Source organism: Bidens hawaiensis, unplaced genomic scaffold (assembly GCF_021521415.1).
Source record: "Bidens hawaiensis isolate Kalapana, Puna unplaced genomic scaffold, B.hawaiensis_p1.1 tig00004105_1, whole genome shotgun sequence".
In the NCBI taxonomy this organism is placed as follows: Eukaryota; Viridiplantae; Streptophyta; class Magnoliopsida; order Asterales; family Asteraceae; genus Bidens; species Bidens hawaiensis.
In genome coordinates, this window is record NW_027491242.1 from 2,017,212 (window position 1) to 2,040,119 (window position 22,908).

At 33.0% G+C, this 22,908-nt stretch overlaps 3 protein-coding genes across 3 annotated transcripts; all 3 read left to right on the top strand.

The window, feature by feature from the left end:
- Nucleotides 1-1,198: 1,198 nt before the first annotated feature.
- On the top strand, nucleotides 1,199-7,015 carry LOC143625458 (axial regulator YABBY 1-like). The gene is made up of 7 exons (XM_077095775.1): nucleotides 1,199-1,666; nucleotides 1,927-2,106; nucleotides 2,603-2,714; nucleotides 3,753-3,801; nucleotides 5,751-5,826; nucleotides 5,974-6,048; nucleotides 6,685-7,015. The coding sequence occupies exons 1-7, from the start codon at nucleotides 1,559-1,561 to the stop codon at nucleotides 6,751-6,753; spliced, it is 669 nt and encodes a 222-aa protein (XP_076951890.1). The 5' UTR covers nucleotides 1,199-1,558; the 3' UTR covers nucleotides 6,754-7,015.
- A 6,501-nt stretch (nucleotides 7,016-13,516) lies between these two features.
- Nucleotides 13,517-15,368, top strand: LOC143625528 (protein GRAVITROPIC IN THE LIGHT 1-like). Its single transcript, XM_077095842.1, has one exon. The coding sequence runs from the start codon at nucleotides 13,559-13,561 to the stop codon at nucleotides 14,972-14,974; it is 1,416 nt and encodes a 471-aa protein (XP_076951957.1). The 5' UTR covers nucleotides 13,517-13,558; the 3' UTR covers nucleotides 14,975-15,368.
- A 1,960-nt stretch (nucleotides 15,369-17,328) lies between these two features.
- On the top strand, nucleotides 17,329-22,905 carry LOC143625459 (vesicle-associated protein 1-3-like). The gene is made up of 8 exons (XM_077095776.1): nucleotides 17,329-17,498; nucleotides 19,416-19,486; nucleotides 19,583-19,664; nucleotides 19,745-19,860; nucleotides 19,948-20,100; nucleotides 20,196-20,237; nucleotides 22,147-22,224; nucleotides 22,561-22,905. Exons 1-8 carry the CDS (start codon nucleotides 17,447-17,449, stop codon nucleotides 22,672-22,674), a joined length of 708 nt encoding a protein of 235 aa, XP_076951891.1. The 5' UTR covers nucleotides 17,329-17,446; the 3' UTR covers nucleotides 22,675-22,905.
- Nucleotides 22,906-22,908: the final 3 nt, after the last annotated feature.

A 22,908-nucleotide genomic window follows, 5' to 3' on the forward strand; every position in this document is an offset into this window, starting at 1 on the left:
AGGTTGTAAACTTGATTACCTTGAAAAGATCGTGTTTAGTGGCAATAACCTAACAACCATAACAAGGATGTGCATGTGTTAGCTAGGTGATAGCTAGGAACTTAACAATTTTCATCAACTTTATATATGCTTATGTTCAATAGCAGTTTGCTTGATCATGCAGTTATAAGAGAGGGCGGGCCACCTATATGGTTAGAGTGTATGGTTTTCAAACCATATGGCAACACCGCCGTTGACCCATATGGGTAGGGTGCATGAGATTATTTCATGGCAAATGTTTGCCACAAACTTGATTCAATGGCAAAGGTTGGAGAATTAAAATTACTTAATAATTAATTTATTACATACATGAGTATGTGCCGCAAGTAGTTTGTAGTTTGTTGGTACTTAAAAGTTAAAATGAGGTGGCAATGGCACCTAAGTAGGTGCCGCAAGTACTTAAAATTACTTGTTTCTGTGCACCTAAAATGAGTTAGAGAATTAAAATTACTTAATAATTAATTTATTACACACATGAGTAGGTGCCGCAAGTAGTTTGTAGTTTGTTGGTACTTAAAAGTTAAAATGAGGTGACAGTAAGATTAGACGGTTCAATAGTAGTACCCATAAGTCCATAAGTATTCCTATCACTCTAATAACCTCTAATTGTTTGTGGCTATCTAGCAAAATCTCATAATTTATGGCAATTTTGGATATGTGTATTCAACAGCCTATGGTATATAGGGTTGGCCGTTGTTTTTATTTTGTTGTTGATTGTACTCTTCATCTTTATTGAACTTAGGTATTCAATCGATCTTTATTAGGCGCGTTTACTATAACTCCCTTTATCATTAATGTGCCCTATGAGGATTCTTAAAATTAACTCACATGATAATGTGATTACTTAATTTTGACCTTGCCAGAGTAAAATGTTTTGCTATTTGCAGTTTGCTTCATAATATGCTATAAAAATGAAATTTAATTTCTCCTGGTAATCACATAGCCTAAAATCCTAAAAAGATGTGGATATATACATTTTAATTTAGTTGGCTCAACAAACCATATCAGAAATAAGTTTAAATACCACAAAAGATACTTGGGTAGCCTAATGAATTTCATCTATTAATTCATTTTTATGCATTGATAGGTAATGAAGATGAGTGATGAAAGTACAAGGGCAAAGTAAAAAAAAGAAAAATCACTTGAAAGAAACATAATAATGATGATACAATGATTTATGAGTTATAAACTACAAAAAAACAATAATAATATATTAAGGAAAAAACAAGAGAAACAATTGTGGGGTTTGAAGTTTGAATGATCCAAGTGCTATCCTATATAGTGGGTCTTTCTCTCTAATTCTCTTTTCTCTCACATTCTCATTTGTAACACACTTGTCTTTAAGAACACACACACACATAAACACAAGGAGGTCAGATCCCAAAGGTGGTTAATCTGTCCATCAATCAATCTATACACACACATTGTTCAGTCAATCTTATCTATCAATCAAATCATACTGTGTATGTGTGTGTGTGAGAGAGAGTATCAATAAGAGAGAGAGAGTAAAGAGCAAAACATGTCATCTTCAGCTGCTTTTCCACCGGACCACCACCACCACCACCTCTCTCCTCCTTCAGAGAGGCTATGTTATTGCCAATGCAACTACTGTGAAACTGTCCTTGCGGTACAAAACATCGTCATCATCATCATCATCATCATCATCATCATCACAATCTTTGATTAATAATTATTACCTGCTTTGTTACTTTCTGATTTTCTTGATGCATACATATATATATAACCTGATCTCATGAATTATTATGACATGAAAACTCTAGCTCACATAGTCTACATACTCTACAATAATTGATGTTAATTAATTATCATTATTTTTACATCAAATCTAATATAATCTTTTTGTTACTTTGATGGTGTTAATTATAGGTGAGTGTTCCTTGTACCAGTTTGTACACAACTGTGACCGTTAGATGTGGCCACTGCACTAATCTCTTGTCGGTCAACATGCGCGGTCTCTTCCCGGCTACCGCCACTGCTGTCGCGGCCAACACGGCTGCTAATCAGTTCCATCTTGGCCATAATTTCTTCTCTCCTCAAAACATTATGGTATAAACTAACTTATATGTTAATTTGATCAAACAAATATGGACTTTATATATACACCACTCATGTTAGCTTTCAAAAGAAAGATAACCCATATGGGTATTTTAAAAAAACTGAAGATCTTTTCTTTAAAAAGGATATTTAGGGTTAGGGTTATAGTTATTGTTATGCAATTGCTTATCTTTTTTTCTTGAATGGCTTTAATTATGTCTTACAAACTAGCAAACTGAAGAAAACGAATAATTACATGACATGAAGAGGATTTTTAATCCACTAGGTCCAATTAAACTTTTTTTTTAAACAAGAAATCATTTCTATTATCTTTTGTTTTAACTTATTTTCTTGTTAAGATCTTGTTGCTTGCTTAAAATTTCCCCTTTTTTGTTTATGGGTCCTCAAGGATATCATCTCAGTTGCTTAAAATTGTTAAGGATGATAATCTAAACCTAATTCTCTAAAATGTATACACAAGTTCAATTAAAGTTTGAAAATATTTCAGGAGGAGATGAGATACACCCCATCTAACTTGTTCATCAATCAACCGAATCCAAACGAGACCTTCGCGCCTGTTCGAATTGATGATCTTCCTAAACCTCCAGTGGCAAACAGACGTAAGTCATATAAGTCTTGTTAATTCTTTAATTTTAAGGTTCTTTGGTTTGTTTCACTAACCATACATTAAGCTTTATGATGAAGTCATATAACTATATAAGTCTTGTTGATTCTTTAATTTAAAGGTTTTTTTGGTTTGTTTCACTAACTATGCATTAAGCTTTATGATGAAGTCATATAAGTCTTGTTAATTCTTTAATTTTAAGGTTTTTTTGGTTTGTTTGATTATACATTAAGCTTTGTGATGAAGTCATGAAGATAGAACAATGTTAAGTATATTCTTATTTTAGTTTTTTCATATATACTATGCATCTATGCTAATGGTAATTATAATTTTAAAAACTTGGGTAGTTTTGAGAAAATGAAACAAGGTTCCCAAAATATTACAGAATTTGTACTTTCAAAAGTTTTACACTCAAATGGGATCATAAGAACCCTTGCTTTTGGTATGAAGAAAGACTCTCTTTCTTTAGATTTTATTTCATGCCTTTCCATCTTCTTTCTTTTTCTGAAAATTTGAAGTTGTACAACCAAAAAGGCAACTTTACTTCAGCAACTTTGCACTGAGTTACATTACTACTCATTCAAGAAACCCTAATATTATTATTACTCCAAACAACAACTATATGGTTAATTAATAAAAGAATAAAAGCTCTCACATATTTTATGTATCCCTAGCTAACAATAACACAAATATAAAATTTTTTAACTTTTACAATATTTGTTCCTTTTTATCTTATCACATTTTAAAATTTTGTTCATTGACTTATCAATATTTCTGTCCTTTTTGTTATGTTTTTCGTTTGCATGTGTATCAAAATCAGAAAGTCTATCTACCCCAGAAAATAAAATGGTGAATTGTTTGATAGATAAAGATAATGATGATGTTATGATAAGAGAGAGAGAGAGAGAGAGAGAGAGAGAGAGAGAGAGAGAGAAAAGAAAGAAGATATATGGTATACAAAATAGTCAGTAGTGAAACGATTTTAATGTAATGTCTGTTTACTTTGTCGCTTTGTTTGTCAATATATTTGTAGCTCCAGAGAAACGCCAAAGAGTGCCTTCTGCTTACAACAGATTCATCAAGTAAGTACTTTTAACTTTCAACAAATAAAATAATATACTTCTGATATTATATTATAAATTTATACCAATGCATATGATAATATACCAATGTACAACAAACATGGGAATATGAGGGTACAATAATACAACATATTTTTGTTAGTTTTAAATACTTAAGCTAATGATCTTCTAATTAAATGGTTCTCTTCTGTTGATATATGAAAAAAAAATGTTGATTTTTGAAAAAGAAAACATGAAAGATTAAAAGAACATATATAAACATTTGGTATATGTTTACATATGATCATATACTAGGGTACAACAAACATTGGAATATGAGGGTGCAACATATTTTTTGTTAGTTTCAAATATTTAAGCTAATGATCTTTAATATTATAATATGCTGGCTGCTAATTAAATGCTTCTTTTCTGTTGATATATGAAATAAAATGTTGATTTTTGAAAAAGAAAACATGAAAGAACATATATAAACATTTGGGATGAAAGAGCATACGATGGAGATACAGAAATAATAAAAAAAAAACAAAATTAAACGTCAAATCTGAAATTTTGAAGTATTGGTGATAAGAATTTTTAAGTTAAAAACGTACTGCTTTAGACAGCATGGTACAATTTATTTAATGAATTTCTTGTACTGTGCAATTAATTGTTACAATTTGTGAACTCCTAATTTACTCTCCATACCATGAAATTTGATTTTTCAAATTGGATTATTTTCATTAAAACTATGGTTAATAAATTCTAATGTTTGGTACATGAAAATTTGAAGCACTTAATTTCGGTTCAGAAATCAGAAGCATTATTTAATATTTATCTTTCTTTATATTAAATTAAACATATTATTTCTTAAACATATTATTCAATCTGTCCCATTATAAGACCGAGGGTACTGGGGTGCTGACGATGGGGCGCGGCCGACGTGGCCACCGCGCAAACGACTACCACCATTTCGCGATTGGGGGTGCGGTTGGCTGGGGCGAGCTGGACCGCGGGGCTTAAAGAGCCGTTGGGAGCATGGGGAGGCTAAAAGTAGCCGTTGGGTCGCATGATTGTCGGAGATATATATATAGGACGGGAAATGATGGTGGCCAGAATCCCGTATGGCCGGAAATACATATATAGAACGTCGGAGATGTATATATAGGACGCCGAAATGATGGTGGCCGGAATCCCGTGTGGCCGGAGATAAATTAGGACGCCGAAATCCCGTCTCTTTCATTTGTATTTATTTCTTTTTATTTATTTGTTATTACCTTTTTATTTTCTTTTTAATTTATGTTTTAATGGAATATTTTAATTTATATTTTTTTTTGTTTTAACAAAAAATAAAAAAAAATCAATCAAACCCCGGATCACCTGTACCACTACACCCTCTGGGGCTTGATCTAGGGCCATGTCATCGCCTACGTGTCGGGTTTTGATTGGATCACTTGGGGCTCAACCAAGCCCTATTACCCTTAGCCTAAGTGTTCACCTTTTCTTTTTTATTTGTCTCATTACAAGTGTTAACTTTCAAAATTTATTAATAAACAATATTGATGGGCTCACTTTTCAAGGGTAAGAAAAGTAATCATTCAATCCACTTAAAACTTTGTGTTTTTCAAACCTAAACACTTATAATATTTGTATGAAAACAAAAGAAAATTACATGATATTTTAATTAATTAGAAATGTACTATGTTTTGACTAATATTAACCCAAAAACTTTTATGAACATTTAATACATTTTCTGAAATCAATTTTTTAACTAATTTCTTCAAAAAAATTGTTAATAAAGGCATAAAGGCTGCAGCGCATATTCAATCAGATATACAGATGAATTGAAGCTTTTTGGGACACAGAGCTTTTCAAAACTAATTATAAATAATATATGTAAAGAATAGTATAGAATATATCTGAGTGAAACAATAAATTTTAATATTTTTTTATATAAAAACTCTGAATTGCAGGGAAGAGATCCAACGTATCAAAGCAGGAAACCCTGATATCAGTCATAGAGAGGCCTTCAGTGCAGCTGCAAAAAATGTGAGATATTAAATTAAATTAAATAATATTAATTTTCTAGCCAAAAACAAAAGAAACATCTAGCTAGGGTTTCTTTTGAATTAACTAGGGTTTCCTTTTTATATTATGATTTTTATATTATTTTTATTTTGTAAATTGTTTTTTAAGTGGGCCCACTTTCCTCACATCCACTTCGGACTCATGCCTGATCAACCCGTGAAGAAACCTAATGTGTGCCAACAGGTAATAATCCTTTTTAGTTTTTGCCCTGGAATTGGAAGTTTCTTTTTCTTGGTCAAACATATCTTTGTTGGCCCTATGTTAATATTATTTTTCTTATACATCATGTGTTTATGTTTCTACATGTCATCTTTGTTAAACTTTCTTTGTTAGATAAGCTAGCTTTTTGTCTTAAATAAATGTTAAATAACTAACTGATATAACTCATCAAAACAAAAACGATGAATTTAGATTGAATAATTCTCAATCTTATAACTAGAAAAATATAAAATCTAAAACTGATTACAACAGATGTTTGTGTTTCATTGTATTTATATTTGTGTTTAATTAAGGGTCGCTATACTCAAACACCACCCCCATGGTGTGTTAACAACTCTATACGGTTCGCATAGGGGCTATACGAGTCATATAGCTCTCAGATGACTAACTAATGTACTGATGACAACTTTTCCAGTCTATACGGGTCGTAAAGCCACTATACGAGCCGTATATGCTTCAAACACCTGACACTCACAAACACAAAATAACAAAATTTTGCACCTATACAGCTCGAATAGCCTCTATACGAGCCGTATAAGCGCATATGGTGTCAAAATAACCTATATGGTGTGGGAATAACTTATACCTTGATTAATGCAGGAAGGGGAGGATTTGCTCATGAAAGATGGATTTTTGGCTACTGCTAATGTCGGGGTTTCGCCTTATTAAGCATGGGTTTCTACGTTTCTAGTGTTGTTTGCCTTGTTGTTGCTTAAATGTCTAATTAAGACCGAATAATTAGTTGTTTGTGTGCTTATCCTGTCGTCTTCCAATCAAAGTCTTCTGTTTTAATTCATTTTCGTATCAATAGGGAGATCGGATGTAAAGTCTTGTAGTTAGTCATTCTTGAATGCCCTAATTTCATGGTGACTCACCTCATGAAGTTTGTATCAAAATTGATCTCCTTGGTTTTGAAACTCTTTTCCTTTTAGTTCATTAGAAGGTTAAATTAAGAGTGAATGGAGGGACATGTGCTATAAGTTATTAAGCTATCTTCTAATGGCATTGAATACCTACCATCTATAAGTACCAATAAGCTTGCATTTGCACCTTTCTTGTGATCAGTTAAATAAAGTTGTTTGCTTGATGTGCCACCCTTCATATGTTAAAAGGATAATGGTGGGGATCATAAACCTAGCTACCAACCTCCACCGCCATCATTGTTGTCCATTTATACTTTAATGTGACGAGCCTTAATTTATAGTGCCTATAGCTACACTATATGAATGAGCCATACATGTGTACCATATGCATGCCTTCACAAAATATCATTCAAATCTCATGGTCCCCTACATGTATAATATCTAATGTTATAGAGCGCAAGTCTATGGTTCCAAAGTACCCTTGGATTGGGCTTTTGATCAAGCTCCGAATCTTCTACGAATAACAACGTACCGTTAGTCTTAACGTGGGAGCTGGCCTCCTGCTATCCTCCTCCGACGTGTGAATAATTTTGGGTGTATGTTATAAGAGCATGAAGGTTGAAGGATGGAATGAATACATGGTATGGCTAAGGTGTTTGTTAATTTATAGAGGCCTCCTCTCACCCGTTGTCTTTGTGTGGTTAGCCTATTGGTTGCTCTTTTAGCCGGCTTGCGTACCTACTTTTCGGGCGTGGGCATGTGTTCTTTCTTCTTTTGTTCAATACATTCCTAGTTACTCTATATAGACAAAAGGCCTTTGTTTGTCTCTTGTAAGAAGGTTGATGTTAGTGTTGGTGTCGGTGTTGGTGTTATATATGTTTGCCTTTAGACTTGTTTGCTTTGCTTCGCCGACGAGGCACACCATTGCCCCTCATTTTCAGTTGCTTACATCGTCTATATAATATCATCTTCCACATTGTTTTTGCTTTTTTCTAAACACCGGGTAAGTACATCCATATGAATATACACATACAAAATATAAAAACCGAAGGCTAAGCTAAGTTTAAGATAATCTACAATGTAACAGGATCATAGAACAATTCAAAAACTCAACTCAACAAGTAATTAAGGAGATAAATCACTTAATTATGTTTTTTTGTATTTTCTCTTTACACTAATATAATAGTACATAATCTAATTACTAATACACATTCAATACACGCATGTAAGATAAGCTCATGTAGACGAGGTGAAAGAAAGAGTGGCCCTTCAAAATTTGACTTAAGTCACATAGAAAGTATATTAATGTATAAGTTTATAGAGTTCTCGTAACTATCACTGCTAGAAAATAGACCTTTAAAAAACGCTAGGTTTAAGTTTTCATTTAAGTCTATACTTAATTTCCACAAATACTAAGGTGGGCAGTGTGTTTCTTGCATACCGCTCCCACATCCCGAAACCATGGGGCGTGTTCCAACATCCCGCCCATCCTACTGATCATCTGGCTCCTTTATGTGAATATCTCCAAATCAGGATGGCAACTCGAAGGTTATGTTCACAATAAATTGTGGTACTGAATGCCATGGGGTGGTTGATCCCCTGTGGTACCAATATATGGTCCCGGCCCTCAACTCCAATCCATTTGGTCTTTCTTCCAAGCCATCTTCCCTTATCATTTGGAACTGGTAGCCGATATGTGAAGCGCGCCCTAAATACATTAATCGTGTTTTGTTCCATTTGTAATTTTGCAGCTAAAAATTATTTGTTGTGTTTATCTTTGTACTTGTGGAGAGTGGTACCGATTAACTATAATGATGTGAGGTAAGTAACTCTTTATTGTTTTAGATAACATTTTATCACATTACATAGTGAATCTTGTAACATTATGTACAATGTTTTGACCTTTGGTAACGTATGGGACTCTCAAGGAAAACAATTTGCCTTCTAGCACTATCTCGACACACCCCACTCTTCAAATAATGGCATGCTTTTATTCTTCTCTCAATCATATTCATTTATGAAAAGTAATGAAGGTTTGATTCAAGATATGGTTATTTGCTTTGTGGGATAAGGTGCTCTAACTACTCTACACACCAATACTTTGTAAAGTCCAACGGTATATATATTTAGGAGAAAGTTAACGTACAAATGAAAATTAACGTGTTAATTATGAAAATCAAGTAAAATAATTATATATACAAGCAGAGTAATTATGTAATTATTTTATGACATGATAACATAATTACTCTACTTGATTCACATAAATAGCATGCTAATTTTATCTGTATTTGATCCAAACAATATATATTTAAATTAATTACGCAACGGTCAAGTTTAATATATCTGATTAACGCTTGTAGAACTATGACAAGAGATAGTTAGACGCTACAAACATGCTTAAACTTATCTCAACCATAAAGCAATCCATCTAATGAATTATGACTTATGATTGCTTACAAAAAAAAAAAAAAAAAAAAAAAAAAAAAAAAAAAAAAAAAAAAAAAAAAAACTACACCTTGCGTTGGCAAGTCTACGAATAGTCCAGTTATATATGAGAAAGATCCTATCTAAAGTCTAAACTTTTTATTCAAACCTTAATTACCCTAAGTAGCTCATTTGGATTATTGAAATATTTATCTACTTGTCATGGACTAATATCTTGTATCCTGCCAAAAAATTCAAATGAAGCCTATAACCTCCTCCAAAGTACAAGATTATACTATATAATCAACACAACCACACGAATAGGTAGTTAAAACACCAAACTCAAATATTCATACACGTCATAATAAAAAAATTACACCGATATACTAAAACCAAACAAGTTTAATTCAGGTTAATCAACCAAAACATTAATTATCAAAACAAATCAAAGTTCATATAACACCTAAGTCATGTAAAAGTTTAGACACTGCATAGTGTTGGAAACGAAAATAACAGATAAATAAGACATGTTCATCGCGAAAACATAAAGATTGAACACGGAAGTTGAGTTTTTTCTTTCGATAAAAACTGTTTTGCATTGGAGACGTTACGTATATAACATTATGATGAAAAAGAAATATTTTCAATAACAATTGATAGTGGTCTAAGAGCATGTTTTAGATTGAGTTTGAAAACGCCTTATTAACGTGTTTGCTTTTTCAAAAGCCAATAATTTAAAAGGTGTTTGACCATTATAAAAATTCATTTTATTTTAGTTTTTTAAAGGGGTTAAAAAACAGTTTTTTAAAAAGCTTAAATCCTGACTTTTTAAATTGGTTTTTAAATAAGCCAATAAGATATTTTAAAACTCAATTCCAAACATGCTATATCAATTTAAAACCGGAAGTTAAACCATTCTCAAAAAATGTCGAATATATATAAAGTCTAGTTCTTATAGAATAAGTTAGGATTTTAGATTTTTAGATAGCAAACTAAGCCCATGTAAAAATATGAAAAGAAGCCCAAACTACATGATACAAAAAGTCAATGAATCCAACTCACTTTAACCCTTAGTAAATTCACTTGTTCTGGCCCAAATATGTTCCAACTTCCAATACCATTTTGTCGCATCTTCTTCCTTTTTTACAACAGTTTATATGCCTAGGGCAGTAGGGCATGGTATCGTTAAAGGCCCGAAATGCTAGTAAAATCATATACATCAATTCTTTCTAATCTTAATTAATGAAAATGGCTGAAAAAAAAAACCATTAAGGGCCAAAAATATATACGAACTGGTCTATTAAAAATTAAACAATCTAATAAAGTCTGAGTCTAGTAATCAGGTATTACAATTATCATCGATCTTTTTGGATTTCTTTTATTTAAGGGCCATTTTATAGTAACCATTTTGGACACTAGAAATATTGTAGACGGCCTTGACTATTATATGCGGTTTGGATTTGTAAAGATAATAAGCATCTTTTACAATAGTTGTATAACATATTCAAAAGATAATAATAAAAAAGAATAAACAACAATAATTATAAATAAATAAATTATCGTTTTAACCTATATAAGATTCTAAGCAGCGGGGCTTGCCCCAATGGCCAGGAACATGATTGATGACCCGAATGTCCTGGGTTCGAATCCTGATTCCGACCGGATTTTACCAGAGCATTAAAACCCGTCGTGCCTTCAGCGGGGTGAGCCAACTGGGTTTTACCGAGTACGCCAAGCCAAACTCGGATGCCAGCGTGGATCCCGATCATGTCAACATAGTTGGCCTGAGTGGGGTGGTGGGGCGCGACGTGTTTGCGCAGTGAGATAGCTTACCTGTGAAAGTCACCGTTCGAAAAAAAAAAAAACTATATACGATTCTAATAAATATGTGAGACGTTGTTAAGCAAAAGTTGGGAATTTAGCATAGATGGAACCGAAAGGTGGCATTTAGAAACACAATCAGATTAATTACTTGGCACTCATTCGTATCACTACATATTGGGAAATATTCAATATATCATAAAGACTTATTGTATGTTTCATATCCGTCCTATGAAACTTGAAAAGCTATATTTTAAGATTCTACTCCTACTCAAAATTTAATATATTTCTTTCAACGGCTATGGTAATTTAATATTGTTACCTAAAAGAATCATCGATAACTAATAAAGTCAAAACACCACCTAAAATGAGTTATTAAAATCGAGGCATGGATACAAAATAATAACTAAAAAGGCAGTGGGGCGACTTTTACGACTAAGCCAATTATTTAAAGCTTAAAGTGTTAACAACTCAGAAAAAACACCATCATACTTGTTGGGAAGAAGGACAAAGAATCTTTATAAACTACGAATAAAAATGTTTCTATTTCTTAATTCATATTTACACATGTAAAATCTTGTTAAAAGGGAGTGGAAACAAGAAAACTAAATCTTAGTTAAATTAAACTCGGGATCCTTATAATTTAGAAATAATTAAGAAGTTTAAGATGATTCTAGTTTTGTTTTGAACTTTATTTTAAGTATAAGCTCTACTTGTTTATTGTTTATATATTTACATGTGAAAGTTCATTTAGGCTCATTATTCGATCAAACTCGAGATATGAGACACTAAATTCGTTTTTGCTTAAACTTCGTTTGGTCTCATTTATGTTTCATTTAATTTGAGCTTTTAATTAGTTAATCTTAAACGTCTCACGAGCTACTATGGTAAAAAATTATCTTTTGAAATGGTTAATCTCACCATCTGGATTCTAGCACCACAATTCTAATACTCATACTTTGACTAAAATAAACTTACAAATGAAATTATAAAGTATTCACAAAATTGCGGTGTTCCATTAAATTAGCAACCCTTGATAATAGTTACACATGGGGTTGGTGATTGTGGCTCATTGGCAAAGACAAAGTTTTTAAAACACTCAGAAGTTGGGACGAGGTCTTATCGTCTTGGGTTCAAGTCTCCTATATAACAGAAATCCTTCATTTAGGAAAAAGAAAAAAAAATAGTTACAAGAATATAAAAACAAAGTGGTTAATAACACCGTTAGCATATGTAGTTTCTAAAATGTAACGTCATGGTATTAAGGAGTCAAACATTATATGAGACATTTATTTTGAAAGTGATGAAAATACCTCACGTGTTAGCCATGTGAATTGTGAAGGGTTCCCTAGTTAAATATTAATAACCGTTAGTGTTAATGGGAGTTGAAAAAAAAAACACATACCATACCAACTTATTATTATCTGAAATCCTTACTACCCAAATTTGTTACCATTTAGAAATTATAAGGACTAATGGCATAATTAACTAAAGAAAAGATAAATAAATATGCTATTTTTACTTTCTATACTCCCTTTTTTACACTTTGCTATAAACATGGGGAGTCCTTTAAGATTGTCATATTTTCCTTATTTTATTTTGCATGTAACATCGGATTTTTTCATACTTTCCTAGTATTTTTTATTACCATTTGCCTCAAACTTATGACGCTATCTCATTTTCTCACATTTCTTTCCATTAATTTCTTCCCAAAGCTCAAAATTCACTAATGAAACCGGTTTAAAACAATTGTACATCTCAAATTTTGTGGAAAAATCATCCAGGAGAAACAAGGCATGGTTTTCCCCATCCTTTCCCATAGCATTTTTCATGCTTAACTCCATATACTCTAAACTCTTAAGTAAAGTTTAGACCAGAAGGTATATAAAAAGACAAAAAAGTTTAGAATGATAGGATAAATGTTAACTAATTCATATCCATCTCATTCAACTTATAGTTATTTGCCCTATAACTTAATAAACCTATAGATCATTTATAATATTTTTCCCCTAATTTAAAGAACATAAAACCTTCTGGAAGTAGATAAATCATTTCATTATTAATTCCTTTTCATTTCATAAAAACAACTTTAAAAAAATAAAAAATAAAAAAGTTTCCCATTTCCATTTCTCCAATTTCCAATTTCTTCTTCCATGTCTCTCTCTACACTCATACCTTCCTTCTAAGTCATCCAACCCAATTCTACATTCATAAACCAATAAATCAAACACCATCATCCTTATTATTATTATTATTATTATTATTATTATTATTATCATTATTATTATTATTATTATGTGATCAATCAACCAAAAACACAAACACAAACACAAACACAAACACACAACCAAACAAGATCCATCCAAATGGAACTACAACAACAACAACCTAGTTCCAAACCCCCACAAATCTCCGACATGTTCCAAAAACTCGCCGTCGCATTCAAAACCAAAACCTTCGAATTCTTCACCGAGGAAGTCGACCATCAATCCGCCGCCGTCTCCGACAACGATGACGACTTCACTCTCCTCGATGACGTCATCACCGATCAAAAGGTTATTATCCTCAAACCCGATTCAATTTCAGAAAGTCAAACACAAAGTCAAAGTCAAAGTATTAATCTTTCTGATCCAATCATACAACCCTTCAATACCCACTTCGGTAATTACTTAATCTCGTCAGTCTTCGCTTTAATTTCATCTTTTGAAGCTTCGTATCTTCAATTACAAACATCCCATGTCCCAATTGATCAAGAGAATATTATTATTAACGATAAAGCGTTAGTCAACCTGTTACACAAGTTACAGGATTTAAGAGGGTTATATATCGATTCACGAAAGAACCCGGATTTTAAATTCGATTTAGCATCTGGGTCTTGTTTAGAAGCTCAGGTTAATGAGAATCAGAACAAGTTAAGAGCTTTAGAGTTTATGTTCAATAGGTTGCAGGCGGAAATCGAAGGTAAAGATGATAAAGTTTTGGTTTTTAAGAACCGGTTAAGGGAAATCGAAGTGGGTAATTCGAGATTGGTATCGAAGATGTCGAAAAACACGAAACCCCCAAATTCTAGGGTTTTGCCGAGAATTAGGGTTTTCGAGTCGATGCTGCGTGACACGTGTCGGTCTGCGCATGGGTTTACGAAGATTTTGATCCGGTTGATGAGGAAGTCGGGGTTTGATTTGGAGTTAGCGGCTAGTTATGTTCATCCGGGCGTTGGTTATGCGAAACCGGGGCATAGTCGGTATGCGTTTTTGTCGTATGTTTGTTTAGGGATGTTTCAGAGTTTTGATGTGGATGGGTTCAGTGTTGTTGGAAACGAAGGGTTTGATGATTCGATGGAGTTGTTTGAGAACGAATCGTTTAACCCGTTGGAGACGTTGAATAAGAGTCCGAATCTTCCGTTTTCGAAGTTTTGTGAAAGAAAGTATGAGCAACTTGTGCATCCGACGATGGAATCTTCGATATTCAAGAATTTGGATAGGAAGGAGGTTATGGATTCGTGGAGATCTGTAAGGGCTTTTTACGATGCGTTCGTTAATATGTCTAGCTCGATATGGTTACTTCATAAGCTCGGTCGTTCGTTTACTCCACCGGTCGAGATCTTTCAGTTGGAAAAAGGGGTTGACTTTTCAATGGTTTACATGGAAGATGTAAGGAAAAAAGATACGGTTTCCGAAAATGGTATTTCGAAGGTGGCATTTACAGTCGTACCCGGGTTCAAAATAGGAAGAACGGTTATTCAATCTCAAGTGTATCTAACTGGCTCAAAGAGTACGAAATGAGAATGATCTTGGTTGGATCTTGCGGTTTACGAGTTGAATTTGTGGTTCGTTTCTAGCTTTCGTTTTGAGTGTTTAGTGTCGTGTAGAGATTTTTGTACATACAGTAAGTTCTTGTCTTTTCCGTCTTGTGTTTGATAGATGATACAAAACCGAAATTGTGAAAATATCATAGCAGTTTCTAAATTACTGTAATTCAGTTTACCACTTTCTTTTGGCTTCTTGACAGTGATTGTGTAGTCAAAATGTGAAATTTCTTTAGTTTTCTTGATTTTGTTATGTTTTGGAGTGCAGATACTGCTTGAATCTTTAAATCTTGTATATATGATCCTTTCTGTGTTGTGCAGTTGAGGGGTATTTTAGTCATTCAACATAGTTAAAAGGCCTGGTCAAAACTTTAATTGACTACTTAGTTATAAGGTGGTTTGTGTTAGCCAATTTTGATTATGTTCGGCTCGTTTACACCCTTAATGTTATAATGTTCTTGTTTGTTCAAGTGCGAGTTTTTAAGCATGTTGCAAACGGTTTGGACGTATGTGAAAGGAGCATGTTACATGTATGGTTCTTATTTGAATCATATATAGGTTAAAAAAAAAAATTATTGTTATTTGAATTTGGTATGTTACTGTTGAAATAGATGCATGCTTGCATATAAAAGCTAAACATTTAATGTAGTATAAAAGAAATAATGTGACAAAATGGTATACATATTTGTGGCAGAACAAGTGAATTTACTAAGGGTTAAAATCAAGCAAAGAAGTTGCAGCCACATTTAAGTATAAAGAAGTTGTTATCAAATATTCCAAAGGTGTAAGAAGCCATATCTAGTTTTTTTTTAACAGCGACTTTCATCAAAAAAGGCACAACTAACAAGATGCTAGAGGCTCCGAGCAACAAAGCAACAATTAGAAATGAAAATTACACCAGTCGGTCCACGATAAGGACTTAAACAAAGACCTATTTTTTATCCAAAGATACCCTAACATTTTAATGTTTTTCACCACCTCTATAGTTGTCCAATTCCTTTCGTTAAATATGGTATCATTTCTAGCCTTCCAGATACACCAAGAAGCCATATATAGTAGTATAGTGTATAACACCTAAGTTGCTTCAAGGTTAACCATATCTGAATGTCTAAGTTATCACTTTTGTAGTTTCTTCATTTTTAAGCTATGGTTTTGATGAAAGATCATCAAACCTTCTTAAAGAGATGTTGAAACTAGCCTGAATGAGCTTACATAGTGTTTGGGCAAACTTAAATGTATAAACAAAGGTTTTCATGGTGTTTAAAAATCATTTTTAGCCAAGAGGCATGTACAACAGTTACACGTACCATATAATTGTTTTGACGGCCCGTCTAATAGTTGTGTCAGACGAAGGTTTTTCCAAACAGTTAGATAGACTGTTAACTATTTGACAGGCCGTCTAAAGTGAGATTTGGTCAAAAGTCACGTGAACAATTGACAGACCGTCTAATATTTAGTCATAAAACTTTCTCCTTACTTCCATAACAAAAAGCTTGTTATTACATCGCCTAGGGCGCATCCTTTAACACTAACACACATAAACCATCGAACTTATAAGAGTCAAAACAACACTATCATTAAAAACACATCTTTTAAGAGTAATTCAAAATCAATATCCTAAAACATAAAAAAGCCTTCAAGGTTAGTTAAACTTGTTTAGTCGTAGACAGTGTTGTAAAAATCCCGACTAGGCGCCGATTAATCCGTGATTAATTGCTAGTTCCTGTCCCCACCGATTTGTTGCCGTTTAATCCACATTTGTCCAAAATCGGTCAAAAATATGTATATTTGAAAATTTACATCCGAATTCCAGTCCGATTGAGCTCGACTAATCCCTATTCCCTACTAATCTCGTTTAATCGCTAGCCCCTACCCTAGGGATGAACGTTTTCGGTACCAGTATCAATTCGGTACCTTCGGTACCGAATCGCTACCAAAATATTAGTTTTCGGTATCGGTACGATACTAGTACGGTTCGGTATGGTACCGGTATTTCCCGAATTTTGGATGAAATACCGGTACCGAACAGAACATTTTGGTACCGGTACCAAATATTCGAGATTTTTAGAATCGGTACCGGTCGGTATCGATACCATCCGAGCTCATCTCTACGCTACCCCACCGCCTGACTAGCTTCTACTGATTTCTATAACAACATAGTGAAACTTTGAGGGGCATATATGAGAATACACACTAATCAGAACTGACACGTCAGTTCTCGTCAAACAACCAATAAAACCCTTCCACGTGGTCAATAATATTCCTCATTCCCAAACTACCCTTCTTTTCACAACAAAACCCCCACTATCAGGGTCAATTTCGTCATTTTATTTCTCGTCAATCAGTTGTACCAGTCCACCAGTTGTTCAAATTAATACGTCAATTAAGAACCCTAAAACTCACAATTCAATTCAATTCAATTCATCAAATTTTGGTCAAAATTGGAGTCATGAGCACTGGTGATTACCTGGATCTTCACCCTTCTGAACTCAAATTCCCATGTAAGTTGTTAATTTCATTTTACTATTATTAGGGTTTTAGTTGGATCGTGTAAAGATTCGAATCATGTAATAGGTTATTGGGTTTTAGTTGGATCGTGTATTTGTGTTGTTGGGTTTGATGTTAATTGATTACATGTGTGGTTTGAGATTTGTTTGATGATTTAAATTTAGGGGTTTTTGATTGAGTGTCTGATTGATTAGTTTTTAATTTGTTTATTGTTTATAGAAGTATAAAGTTAGCAACTTTGATTAATAAATAAAAAAAGGTGTGAAATTTGAATGAGTTTTTTTTAATCCATCAAATTTTGTGCATTATTTAGTTGTTTTAAATATGATGTGAATTTGTGACACGACATGAAACTAACGCAAAATTTTCGGGTTTGGGTTTGGTCTAAATGATTTCGGGTCAGGTTTAGGTCGAACCCGCAAACCGTTTATCTAAATGGGCTGAATTCGGGTCAATCTAACGGGTTTGCAGTTGACTCGTTTAAACCATTTGTTTTTAAAAATGGTTTATTATTATTATTTTTTTTATTATTGTTATTGTTATTATTATTATTATGATTATTATTTTGTAGTGTGAACTTGCGATTTGCTTGATAAAGATGTAAATCATGTAATAGGTTATTGGGTTTTGATTGGATCGTGTATTTGTGATGTTGGGTTTGATGTTAACTGGTTACATGTGTGGTTTGAGATTTGTTTGATGATTTAATAAAGGGGTTTTTTTGATTGAGTGTCTGATTGATTAGCTTTTAATTAGTTATTGTTTATAGAAGTATAAAGTTAGCAACTTTGATTAATAAAATGAAAAAAGGTGTGAAATTTGTATAAGTTTGTTAAAATCCATCAAATTTTGTACATTTAGTTGTTTTAAGTTTTAACTTTTAAATATGGATGTGAATTTTTGACACGACATGCAACTAACACGGGATTTTCTGGTTTGGGTTAGTTTTAGTATCGGGTTCACGGGTTGATCTGTTTGTTTAACCCATTTATGTTTTATTATGTTTTTTTGTATGATAAATTAAATTGGTTGTGTATATTATGCCAAAATTTAAAACTAAAAATGAAATTGACATCAGAATGTGAGATTTTATAAGAAAAATGTTATTTTTATTTTAATTTGCAATTTTTGTTATAAAAATGTAAATTTATAGCATTAATATGTGAAATAATAAAAAATAAAAACTTTTGGGTTAAACGAGTCGTGGTTGAGTCAACCCGGCAATATGAGGGTTGTGTTCGGGCTCACGTGATTTTCGGGTTCACGTCTCTAAACTGATCGGGTTTGTGGGTTGATCCGTTTAACCCATTTATTTTTTAAAATGTTTTTGTATGATAAATTAAACTGGCAGTGTATATTTTGCCAAAATTTAAAACTAAAAATGAAATTGACATCAGAATGTCAGATTTTATAGGTAAAATGTGATTGTTCTATTTTAATTTGCATTTTTTTTGTTTTAAAAATGTATATTTATAGCATTAATATGTGAAACAATAAAAAATGAAAACTTTCGGGTCAAACGGTCGTGTTCGGGTCAACCTGCCAATTTGCGGGTTGTGTTCGGGTTCACGTGTCTTACATTATTAGCAGGTTGACCCGTCAATCTGCGGGTCAACTCGCCAATCTTCAGTTTCACGTGTCAACCTGCCAATATGCAGGTTGTGTTCTGGTTCACGTGTCTTGCGTTATTGGCGGGTTGTGTTCAGGTTCACGTGTCTTCCGTTATTTTCGGGTTCAGGTCGTGTTCGAGTTTGTGTTAAATTTTCGTGTTCCTGTGGGGTTGGACCCGCCAATCCGCGAACACGGCCTGTTTAACACCCCTAGTTTTAAATATAAACACTACAAGTTCTTTTTGTCTATAGATTACTGTTAAAAAATACGGATTCATCATTCATATGTGTTTTGTGTAGTTGAGCTGAAGAGGCAGAGCACGTGCTCCTTTCAATTAACCAACAAGACTGATCAATATATTGCATTCAAGGTACGTAGTTGTTATTTAACTTTCTTTATTGGCTTTTGGTTTATTGGTTTTGAATGAAGTTTTAAAATCTTTTGTTGATGTGTTTGAACTTTGAAGGTTAAAACGACCAACCCCAAGAAATATTGTGTCCGTCCAAATAATGGAATTGTGTTACCGAGATCTGTCTGCAATGTCACAGGTAAAAACTTGTTATAATCTTTTTTCGTGATGAAGTGTGTCTTTATGATATTGAGAGTATTGAAAACTATGCGTTTGTAGTTACAATGCAGGCACAAAAAGAGGCGCCTCCGGATATGCAGTGCAAAGACAAGTTTCTCTTGCAGGCTGTTGTTGCACCGAACGGAGCGACTGTTAAGGACATTACTGCTGACATGGTGACTCGTTTTTCCATTAAATTTTTAAAAAATTTAGTATAAAAAAATCTACGGCTATGCAATAATAATAATTATTTTTTATTGTAGTTCAACAAGGAGGAAAATAAGGTTGTCGAGGAGTTCAAATTGAGGGTTGTATACATACCTGCTAATCCTCCTTCACCTGTTCCCGAAGAATCCGAAGAAGGTTCTTCTCCAAGGGCTGAACATGGAAATCATAATTCTTCAGGGCCTGATGTTGTAAGTTTTTACTTTATACATGCATATATATGTGTGAGTGAGTGTGTGAAAATTAGTTTGTGATTTTATTGATTATTTGACTGTATGAATGCTAGGCAACAAGATCTGTGGAGACCAAAGAGAAACTCTCTAAAGAGGTGAATATGTTTTTTTCCTTTCATTTATTCAGTTATTTTCAAACTTATATTCAACAAAATAACAGAAGAGAAAAAAAAATGCTATGAATTTATAGGAAATTTACGTATGTCCTAAATATGAACTATGAAGTAATATTTTTATTTTATTGGTTTTGATTTGGAATTTTGGATATTCACACACGTACATAAATGGGTCGTTGTAATCTCAATCTTTTAAAAATTCTGATATCCATATCACATACACCTGCTTTTTTGTATAACATAGGTTGAAACATGTCCTCCACACAGACTCATGTAGATGTGTAGTAGCAATAACACAAAAAACATGATATGCTCACAAATGGATATCTATTAAGGCCTCAATACTATTTAGTTCACAATAGGTAGTACGTGTCATGGTCTTCATGTCTTATAGTTTTGTGATAATTTGATAACGTTTAGTTTGATACGTAATTGCTTATATGCTAGTATCACTGGATGCTTGTGAGTTATGAAATGTCACCTGCCCCAAATTAGGGTACATCTATGTTTTAAGAGTATAGTTTTGAGTGTGGTTATTAGTTATCTATCTATATACAACTAATAGTTAGCTAATACCATACTCTTGACTATAATCATGAAACATAAATGTAGCCGAGTATGGTGCAGTGATGATTTACAACTTATAAAGATCAAGTGATACACGCAAATACACAGTTATGTGTCCAAAATAAACGTTATAAAATAATTACAAAACTGATAGGACTAGAAGACCATAATATATATATATATATATATAAAACCCATGGTTTAAAAAGGCTTTCAGAGGCGCGCCTCGAGGCTTACGCCTCGGCAGCCTCGGTGGAAAAACGCATAAGGGGCTTAGCCTCATTAGGGTTTACTGAAACCTAAGCCTCGACCTTGTGAGGCGGTCCGAGGCGGTGAGGCTTCGAGGTGAGGCGGTGAGGCTTAAGCCTCACTAGAAGTAGTGAAATACTCAAATATGCCAATTTTTTTTATTTTCTGGACTTTTTTTGTTTACCCATTTAGTGCTTAGTGGACTTAATTAGTGGGCCAGCCCAGCATTTACTGTTAGTAGACTTAAAAAACATCATCGTTTAACTGTATAATGGTTAGGGTTTAATTGGTGTGCCTCCTTTCACAACAACAAGCAACAACATAGACACAACAACAAAAAACTACTTTATGATGTTTGTTTTGTATTAAATTAGTGATTGAAGTTTTTTATGATGTTTGTTTTATTACTAAATAAGGTTTTATAATATTCATAATGTTTATTATATGTTAAAGTGTGATTTTTATAGATTATATATATATTTTTTAATATTTTTTAATAATGTTTCGAGGCTTACGCCTTGGTCCGCCTCGAGGCTTACGCCTCGAGAGTCTGACGAAAAACGCCTCGAGGCTCGTTTCCGCCTTGTTAAACCTTGATAAAACCTATTGTGAGCTAATTTTTGTGGCCCTTATAAAAATCTGGTTGTGGGGATATCATGCCAGGGGTTATTGTTTAAGCTATGTTACAAAAAAAACACGTGCATGAATTGTGGATATCCCTATTTACAAAGATTTTAGGATATAACCAATGCATTTATGTATGTGTGTGACTATTCTAAAACCAATAAATATGTTACTTAATATTTAGGAAACCAAGTTTTTATAAAAAAAAATGGTATAAATGTAATTTCTATTGTTTCTCACTCATCTATCCGGAAATTTAATTAAAAAGTATGAATAAATTAGTTTAATTGGTATATATAACTACACATCGTCTTGGTAAACGATGATTGTTTTTTAGTATTTTCTTTTTGCTCTTGCCATAATTTAGTAGTATGAAATGATCCTCACCATATATACATATAAGGTTCTATGAGATTTATGTTGTAACACATGTCTTACTATGTTGCAGTCGTTGGCTCTAATATCAAAGTTGACAGATGAGAAGGTGGCAGCCGTTAAAGTAAATCAGAAGCTCCAACAGGAACTGGTATTTCTTTTGCATCATATTTTTATGAGCCATAAGTTTTTAAGCATACTCGATTTGTCGCAATGTTTGATCTCTTCATATAGCTAAGCATAAAGTTTAATTATTAATGTTCTATTTATTATCTTTGGTCTAGCTTACATGGATGCAGATACCATCTACATTTAGCTTTTGCTTGATATTTATTAAAATTAAAAATAATAATAATGTTTTGTGTTATGGAATATACGTTTGTTTACCAATAAATAATGTATATAAAATTTTTAACGTGTCGAGTATTACACAAAAATACCTTTAAATACTTACTTTTGTTATATTTTATTTTCTTCTATTTAATAGGAACTATTGAGAAAAGAAGTTGTGAAAACCGGTTCTGGTGGTTATTCGATATTATTTCTGGTGCTGATTGGTATAATAAGTTTTGTGGTCGGGTACCTTATCAAGCAGACGTAGAAGCAGCAGCAGATATGTGGGAAGTTCCCATTCATTTTCGTGTCAAATTGTGGTGCGTTTTCTGGAAAGATGATTAAACCCGTGTTTATTTAGTCTTGTTGTAAGTGTAAAATTTGGTTGAGTACAGTCTTATATTTTTAAGTTTGAATTTGGTTTCTTTAACATACTTTTTAGTTTACAATTGTCGTCGGGTCAAACAATGTATCGTTGACTTTGGACTGTAATCCATTGCTT

What these genes read in the sequence shown, in the direction of transcription:
- LOC143625458 (XM_077095775.1), top strand. Translation starts at nt 1,559, where the DNA reads ATGTCATCTTCAGCTGCTTTTCCACCGGACCACCACCACCACCACCTC. An exon ending in TCTCTCCTCAAAACATTATG is followed by an intron (nt 2,107 to 2,602) that starts GTATAAACTAAC and finishes AAAATATTTCAG; the next exon opens with GAGGAGATGAGATACACCCC. An exon ending in TCAGTGCAGCTGCAAAAAAT is followed by an intron (nt 5,827 to 5,973) that starts GTGAGATATTAA and finishes TTGTTTTTTAAG; the next exon opens with TGGGCCCACTTTCCTCACAT.
- LOC143625528 (XM_077095842.1), top strand. Translation starts at nt 13,559, where the DNA reads ATGGAACTACAACAACAACAACCTAGTTCCAAACCCCCACAAATCTCC.
- LOC143625459 (XM_077095776.1), top strand. Translation starts at nt 17,447, where the DNA reads ATGAGCACTGGTGATTACCTGGATCTTCACCCTTCTGAACTCAAATTC. An exon ending in ATCAATATATTGCATTCAAG is followed by an intron (nt 19,487 to 19,582) that starts GTACGTAGTTGT and finishes TGAACTTTGAAG; the next exon opens with GTTAAAACGACCAACCCCAA. An exon ending in AGGACATTACTGCTGACATG is followed by an intron (nt 19,861 to 19,947) that starts GTGACTCGTTTT and finishes TTTTTATTGTAG; the next exon opens with TTCAACAAGGAGGAAAATAA.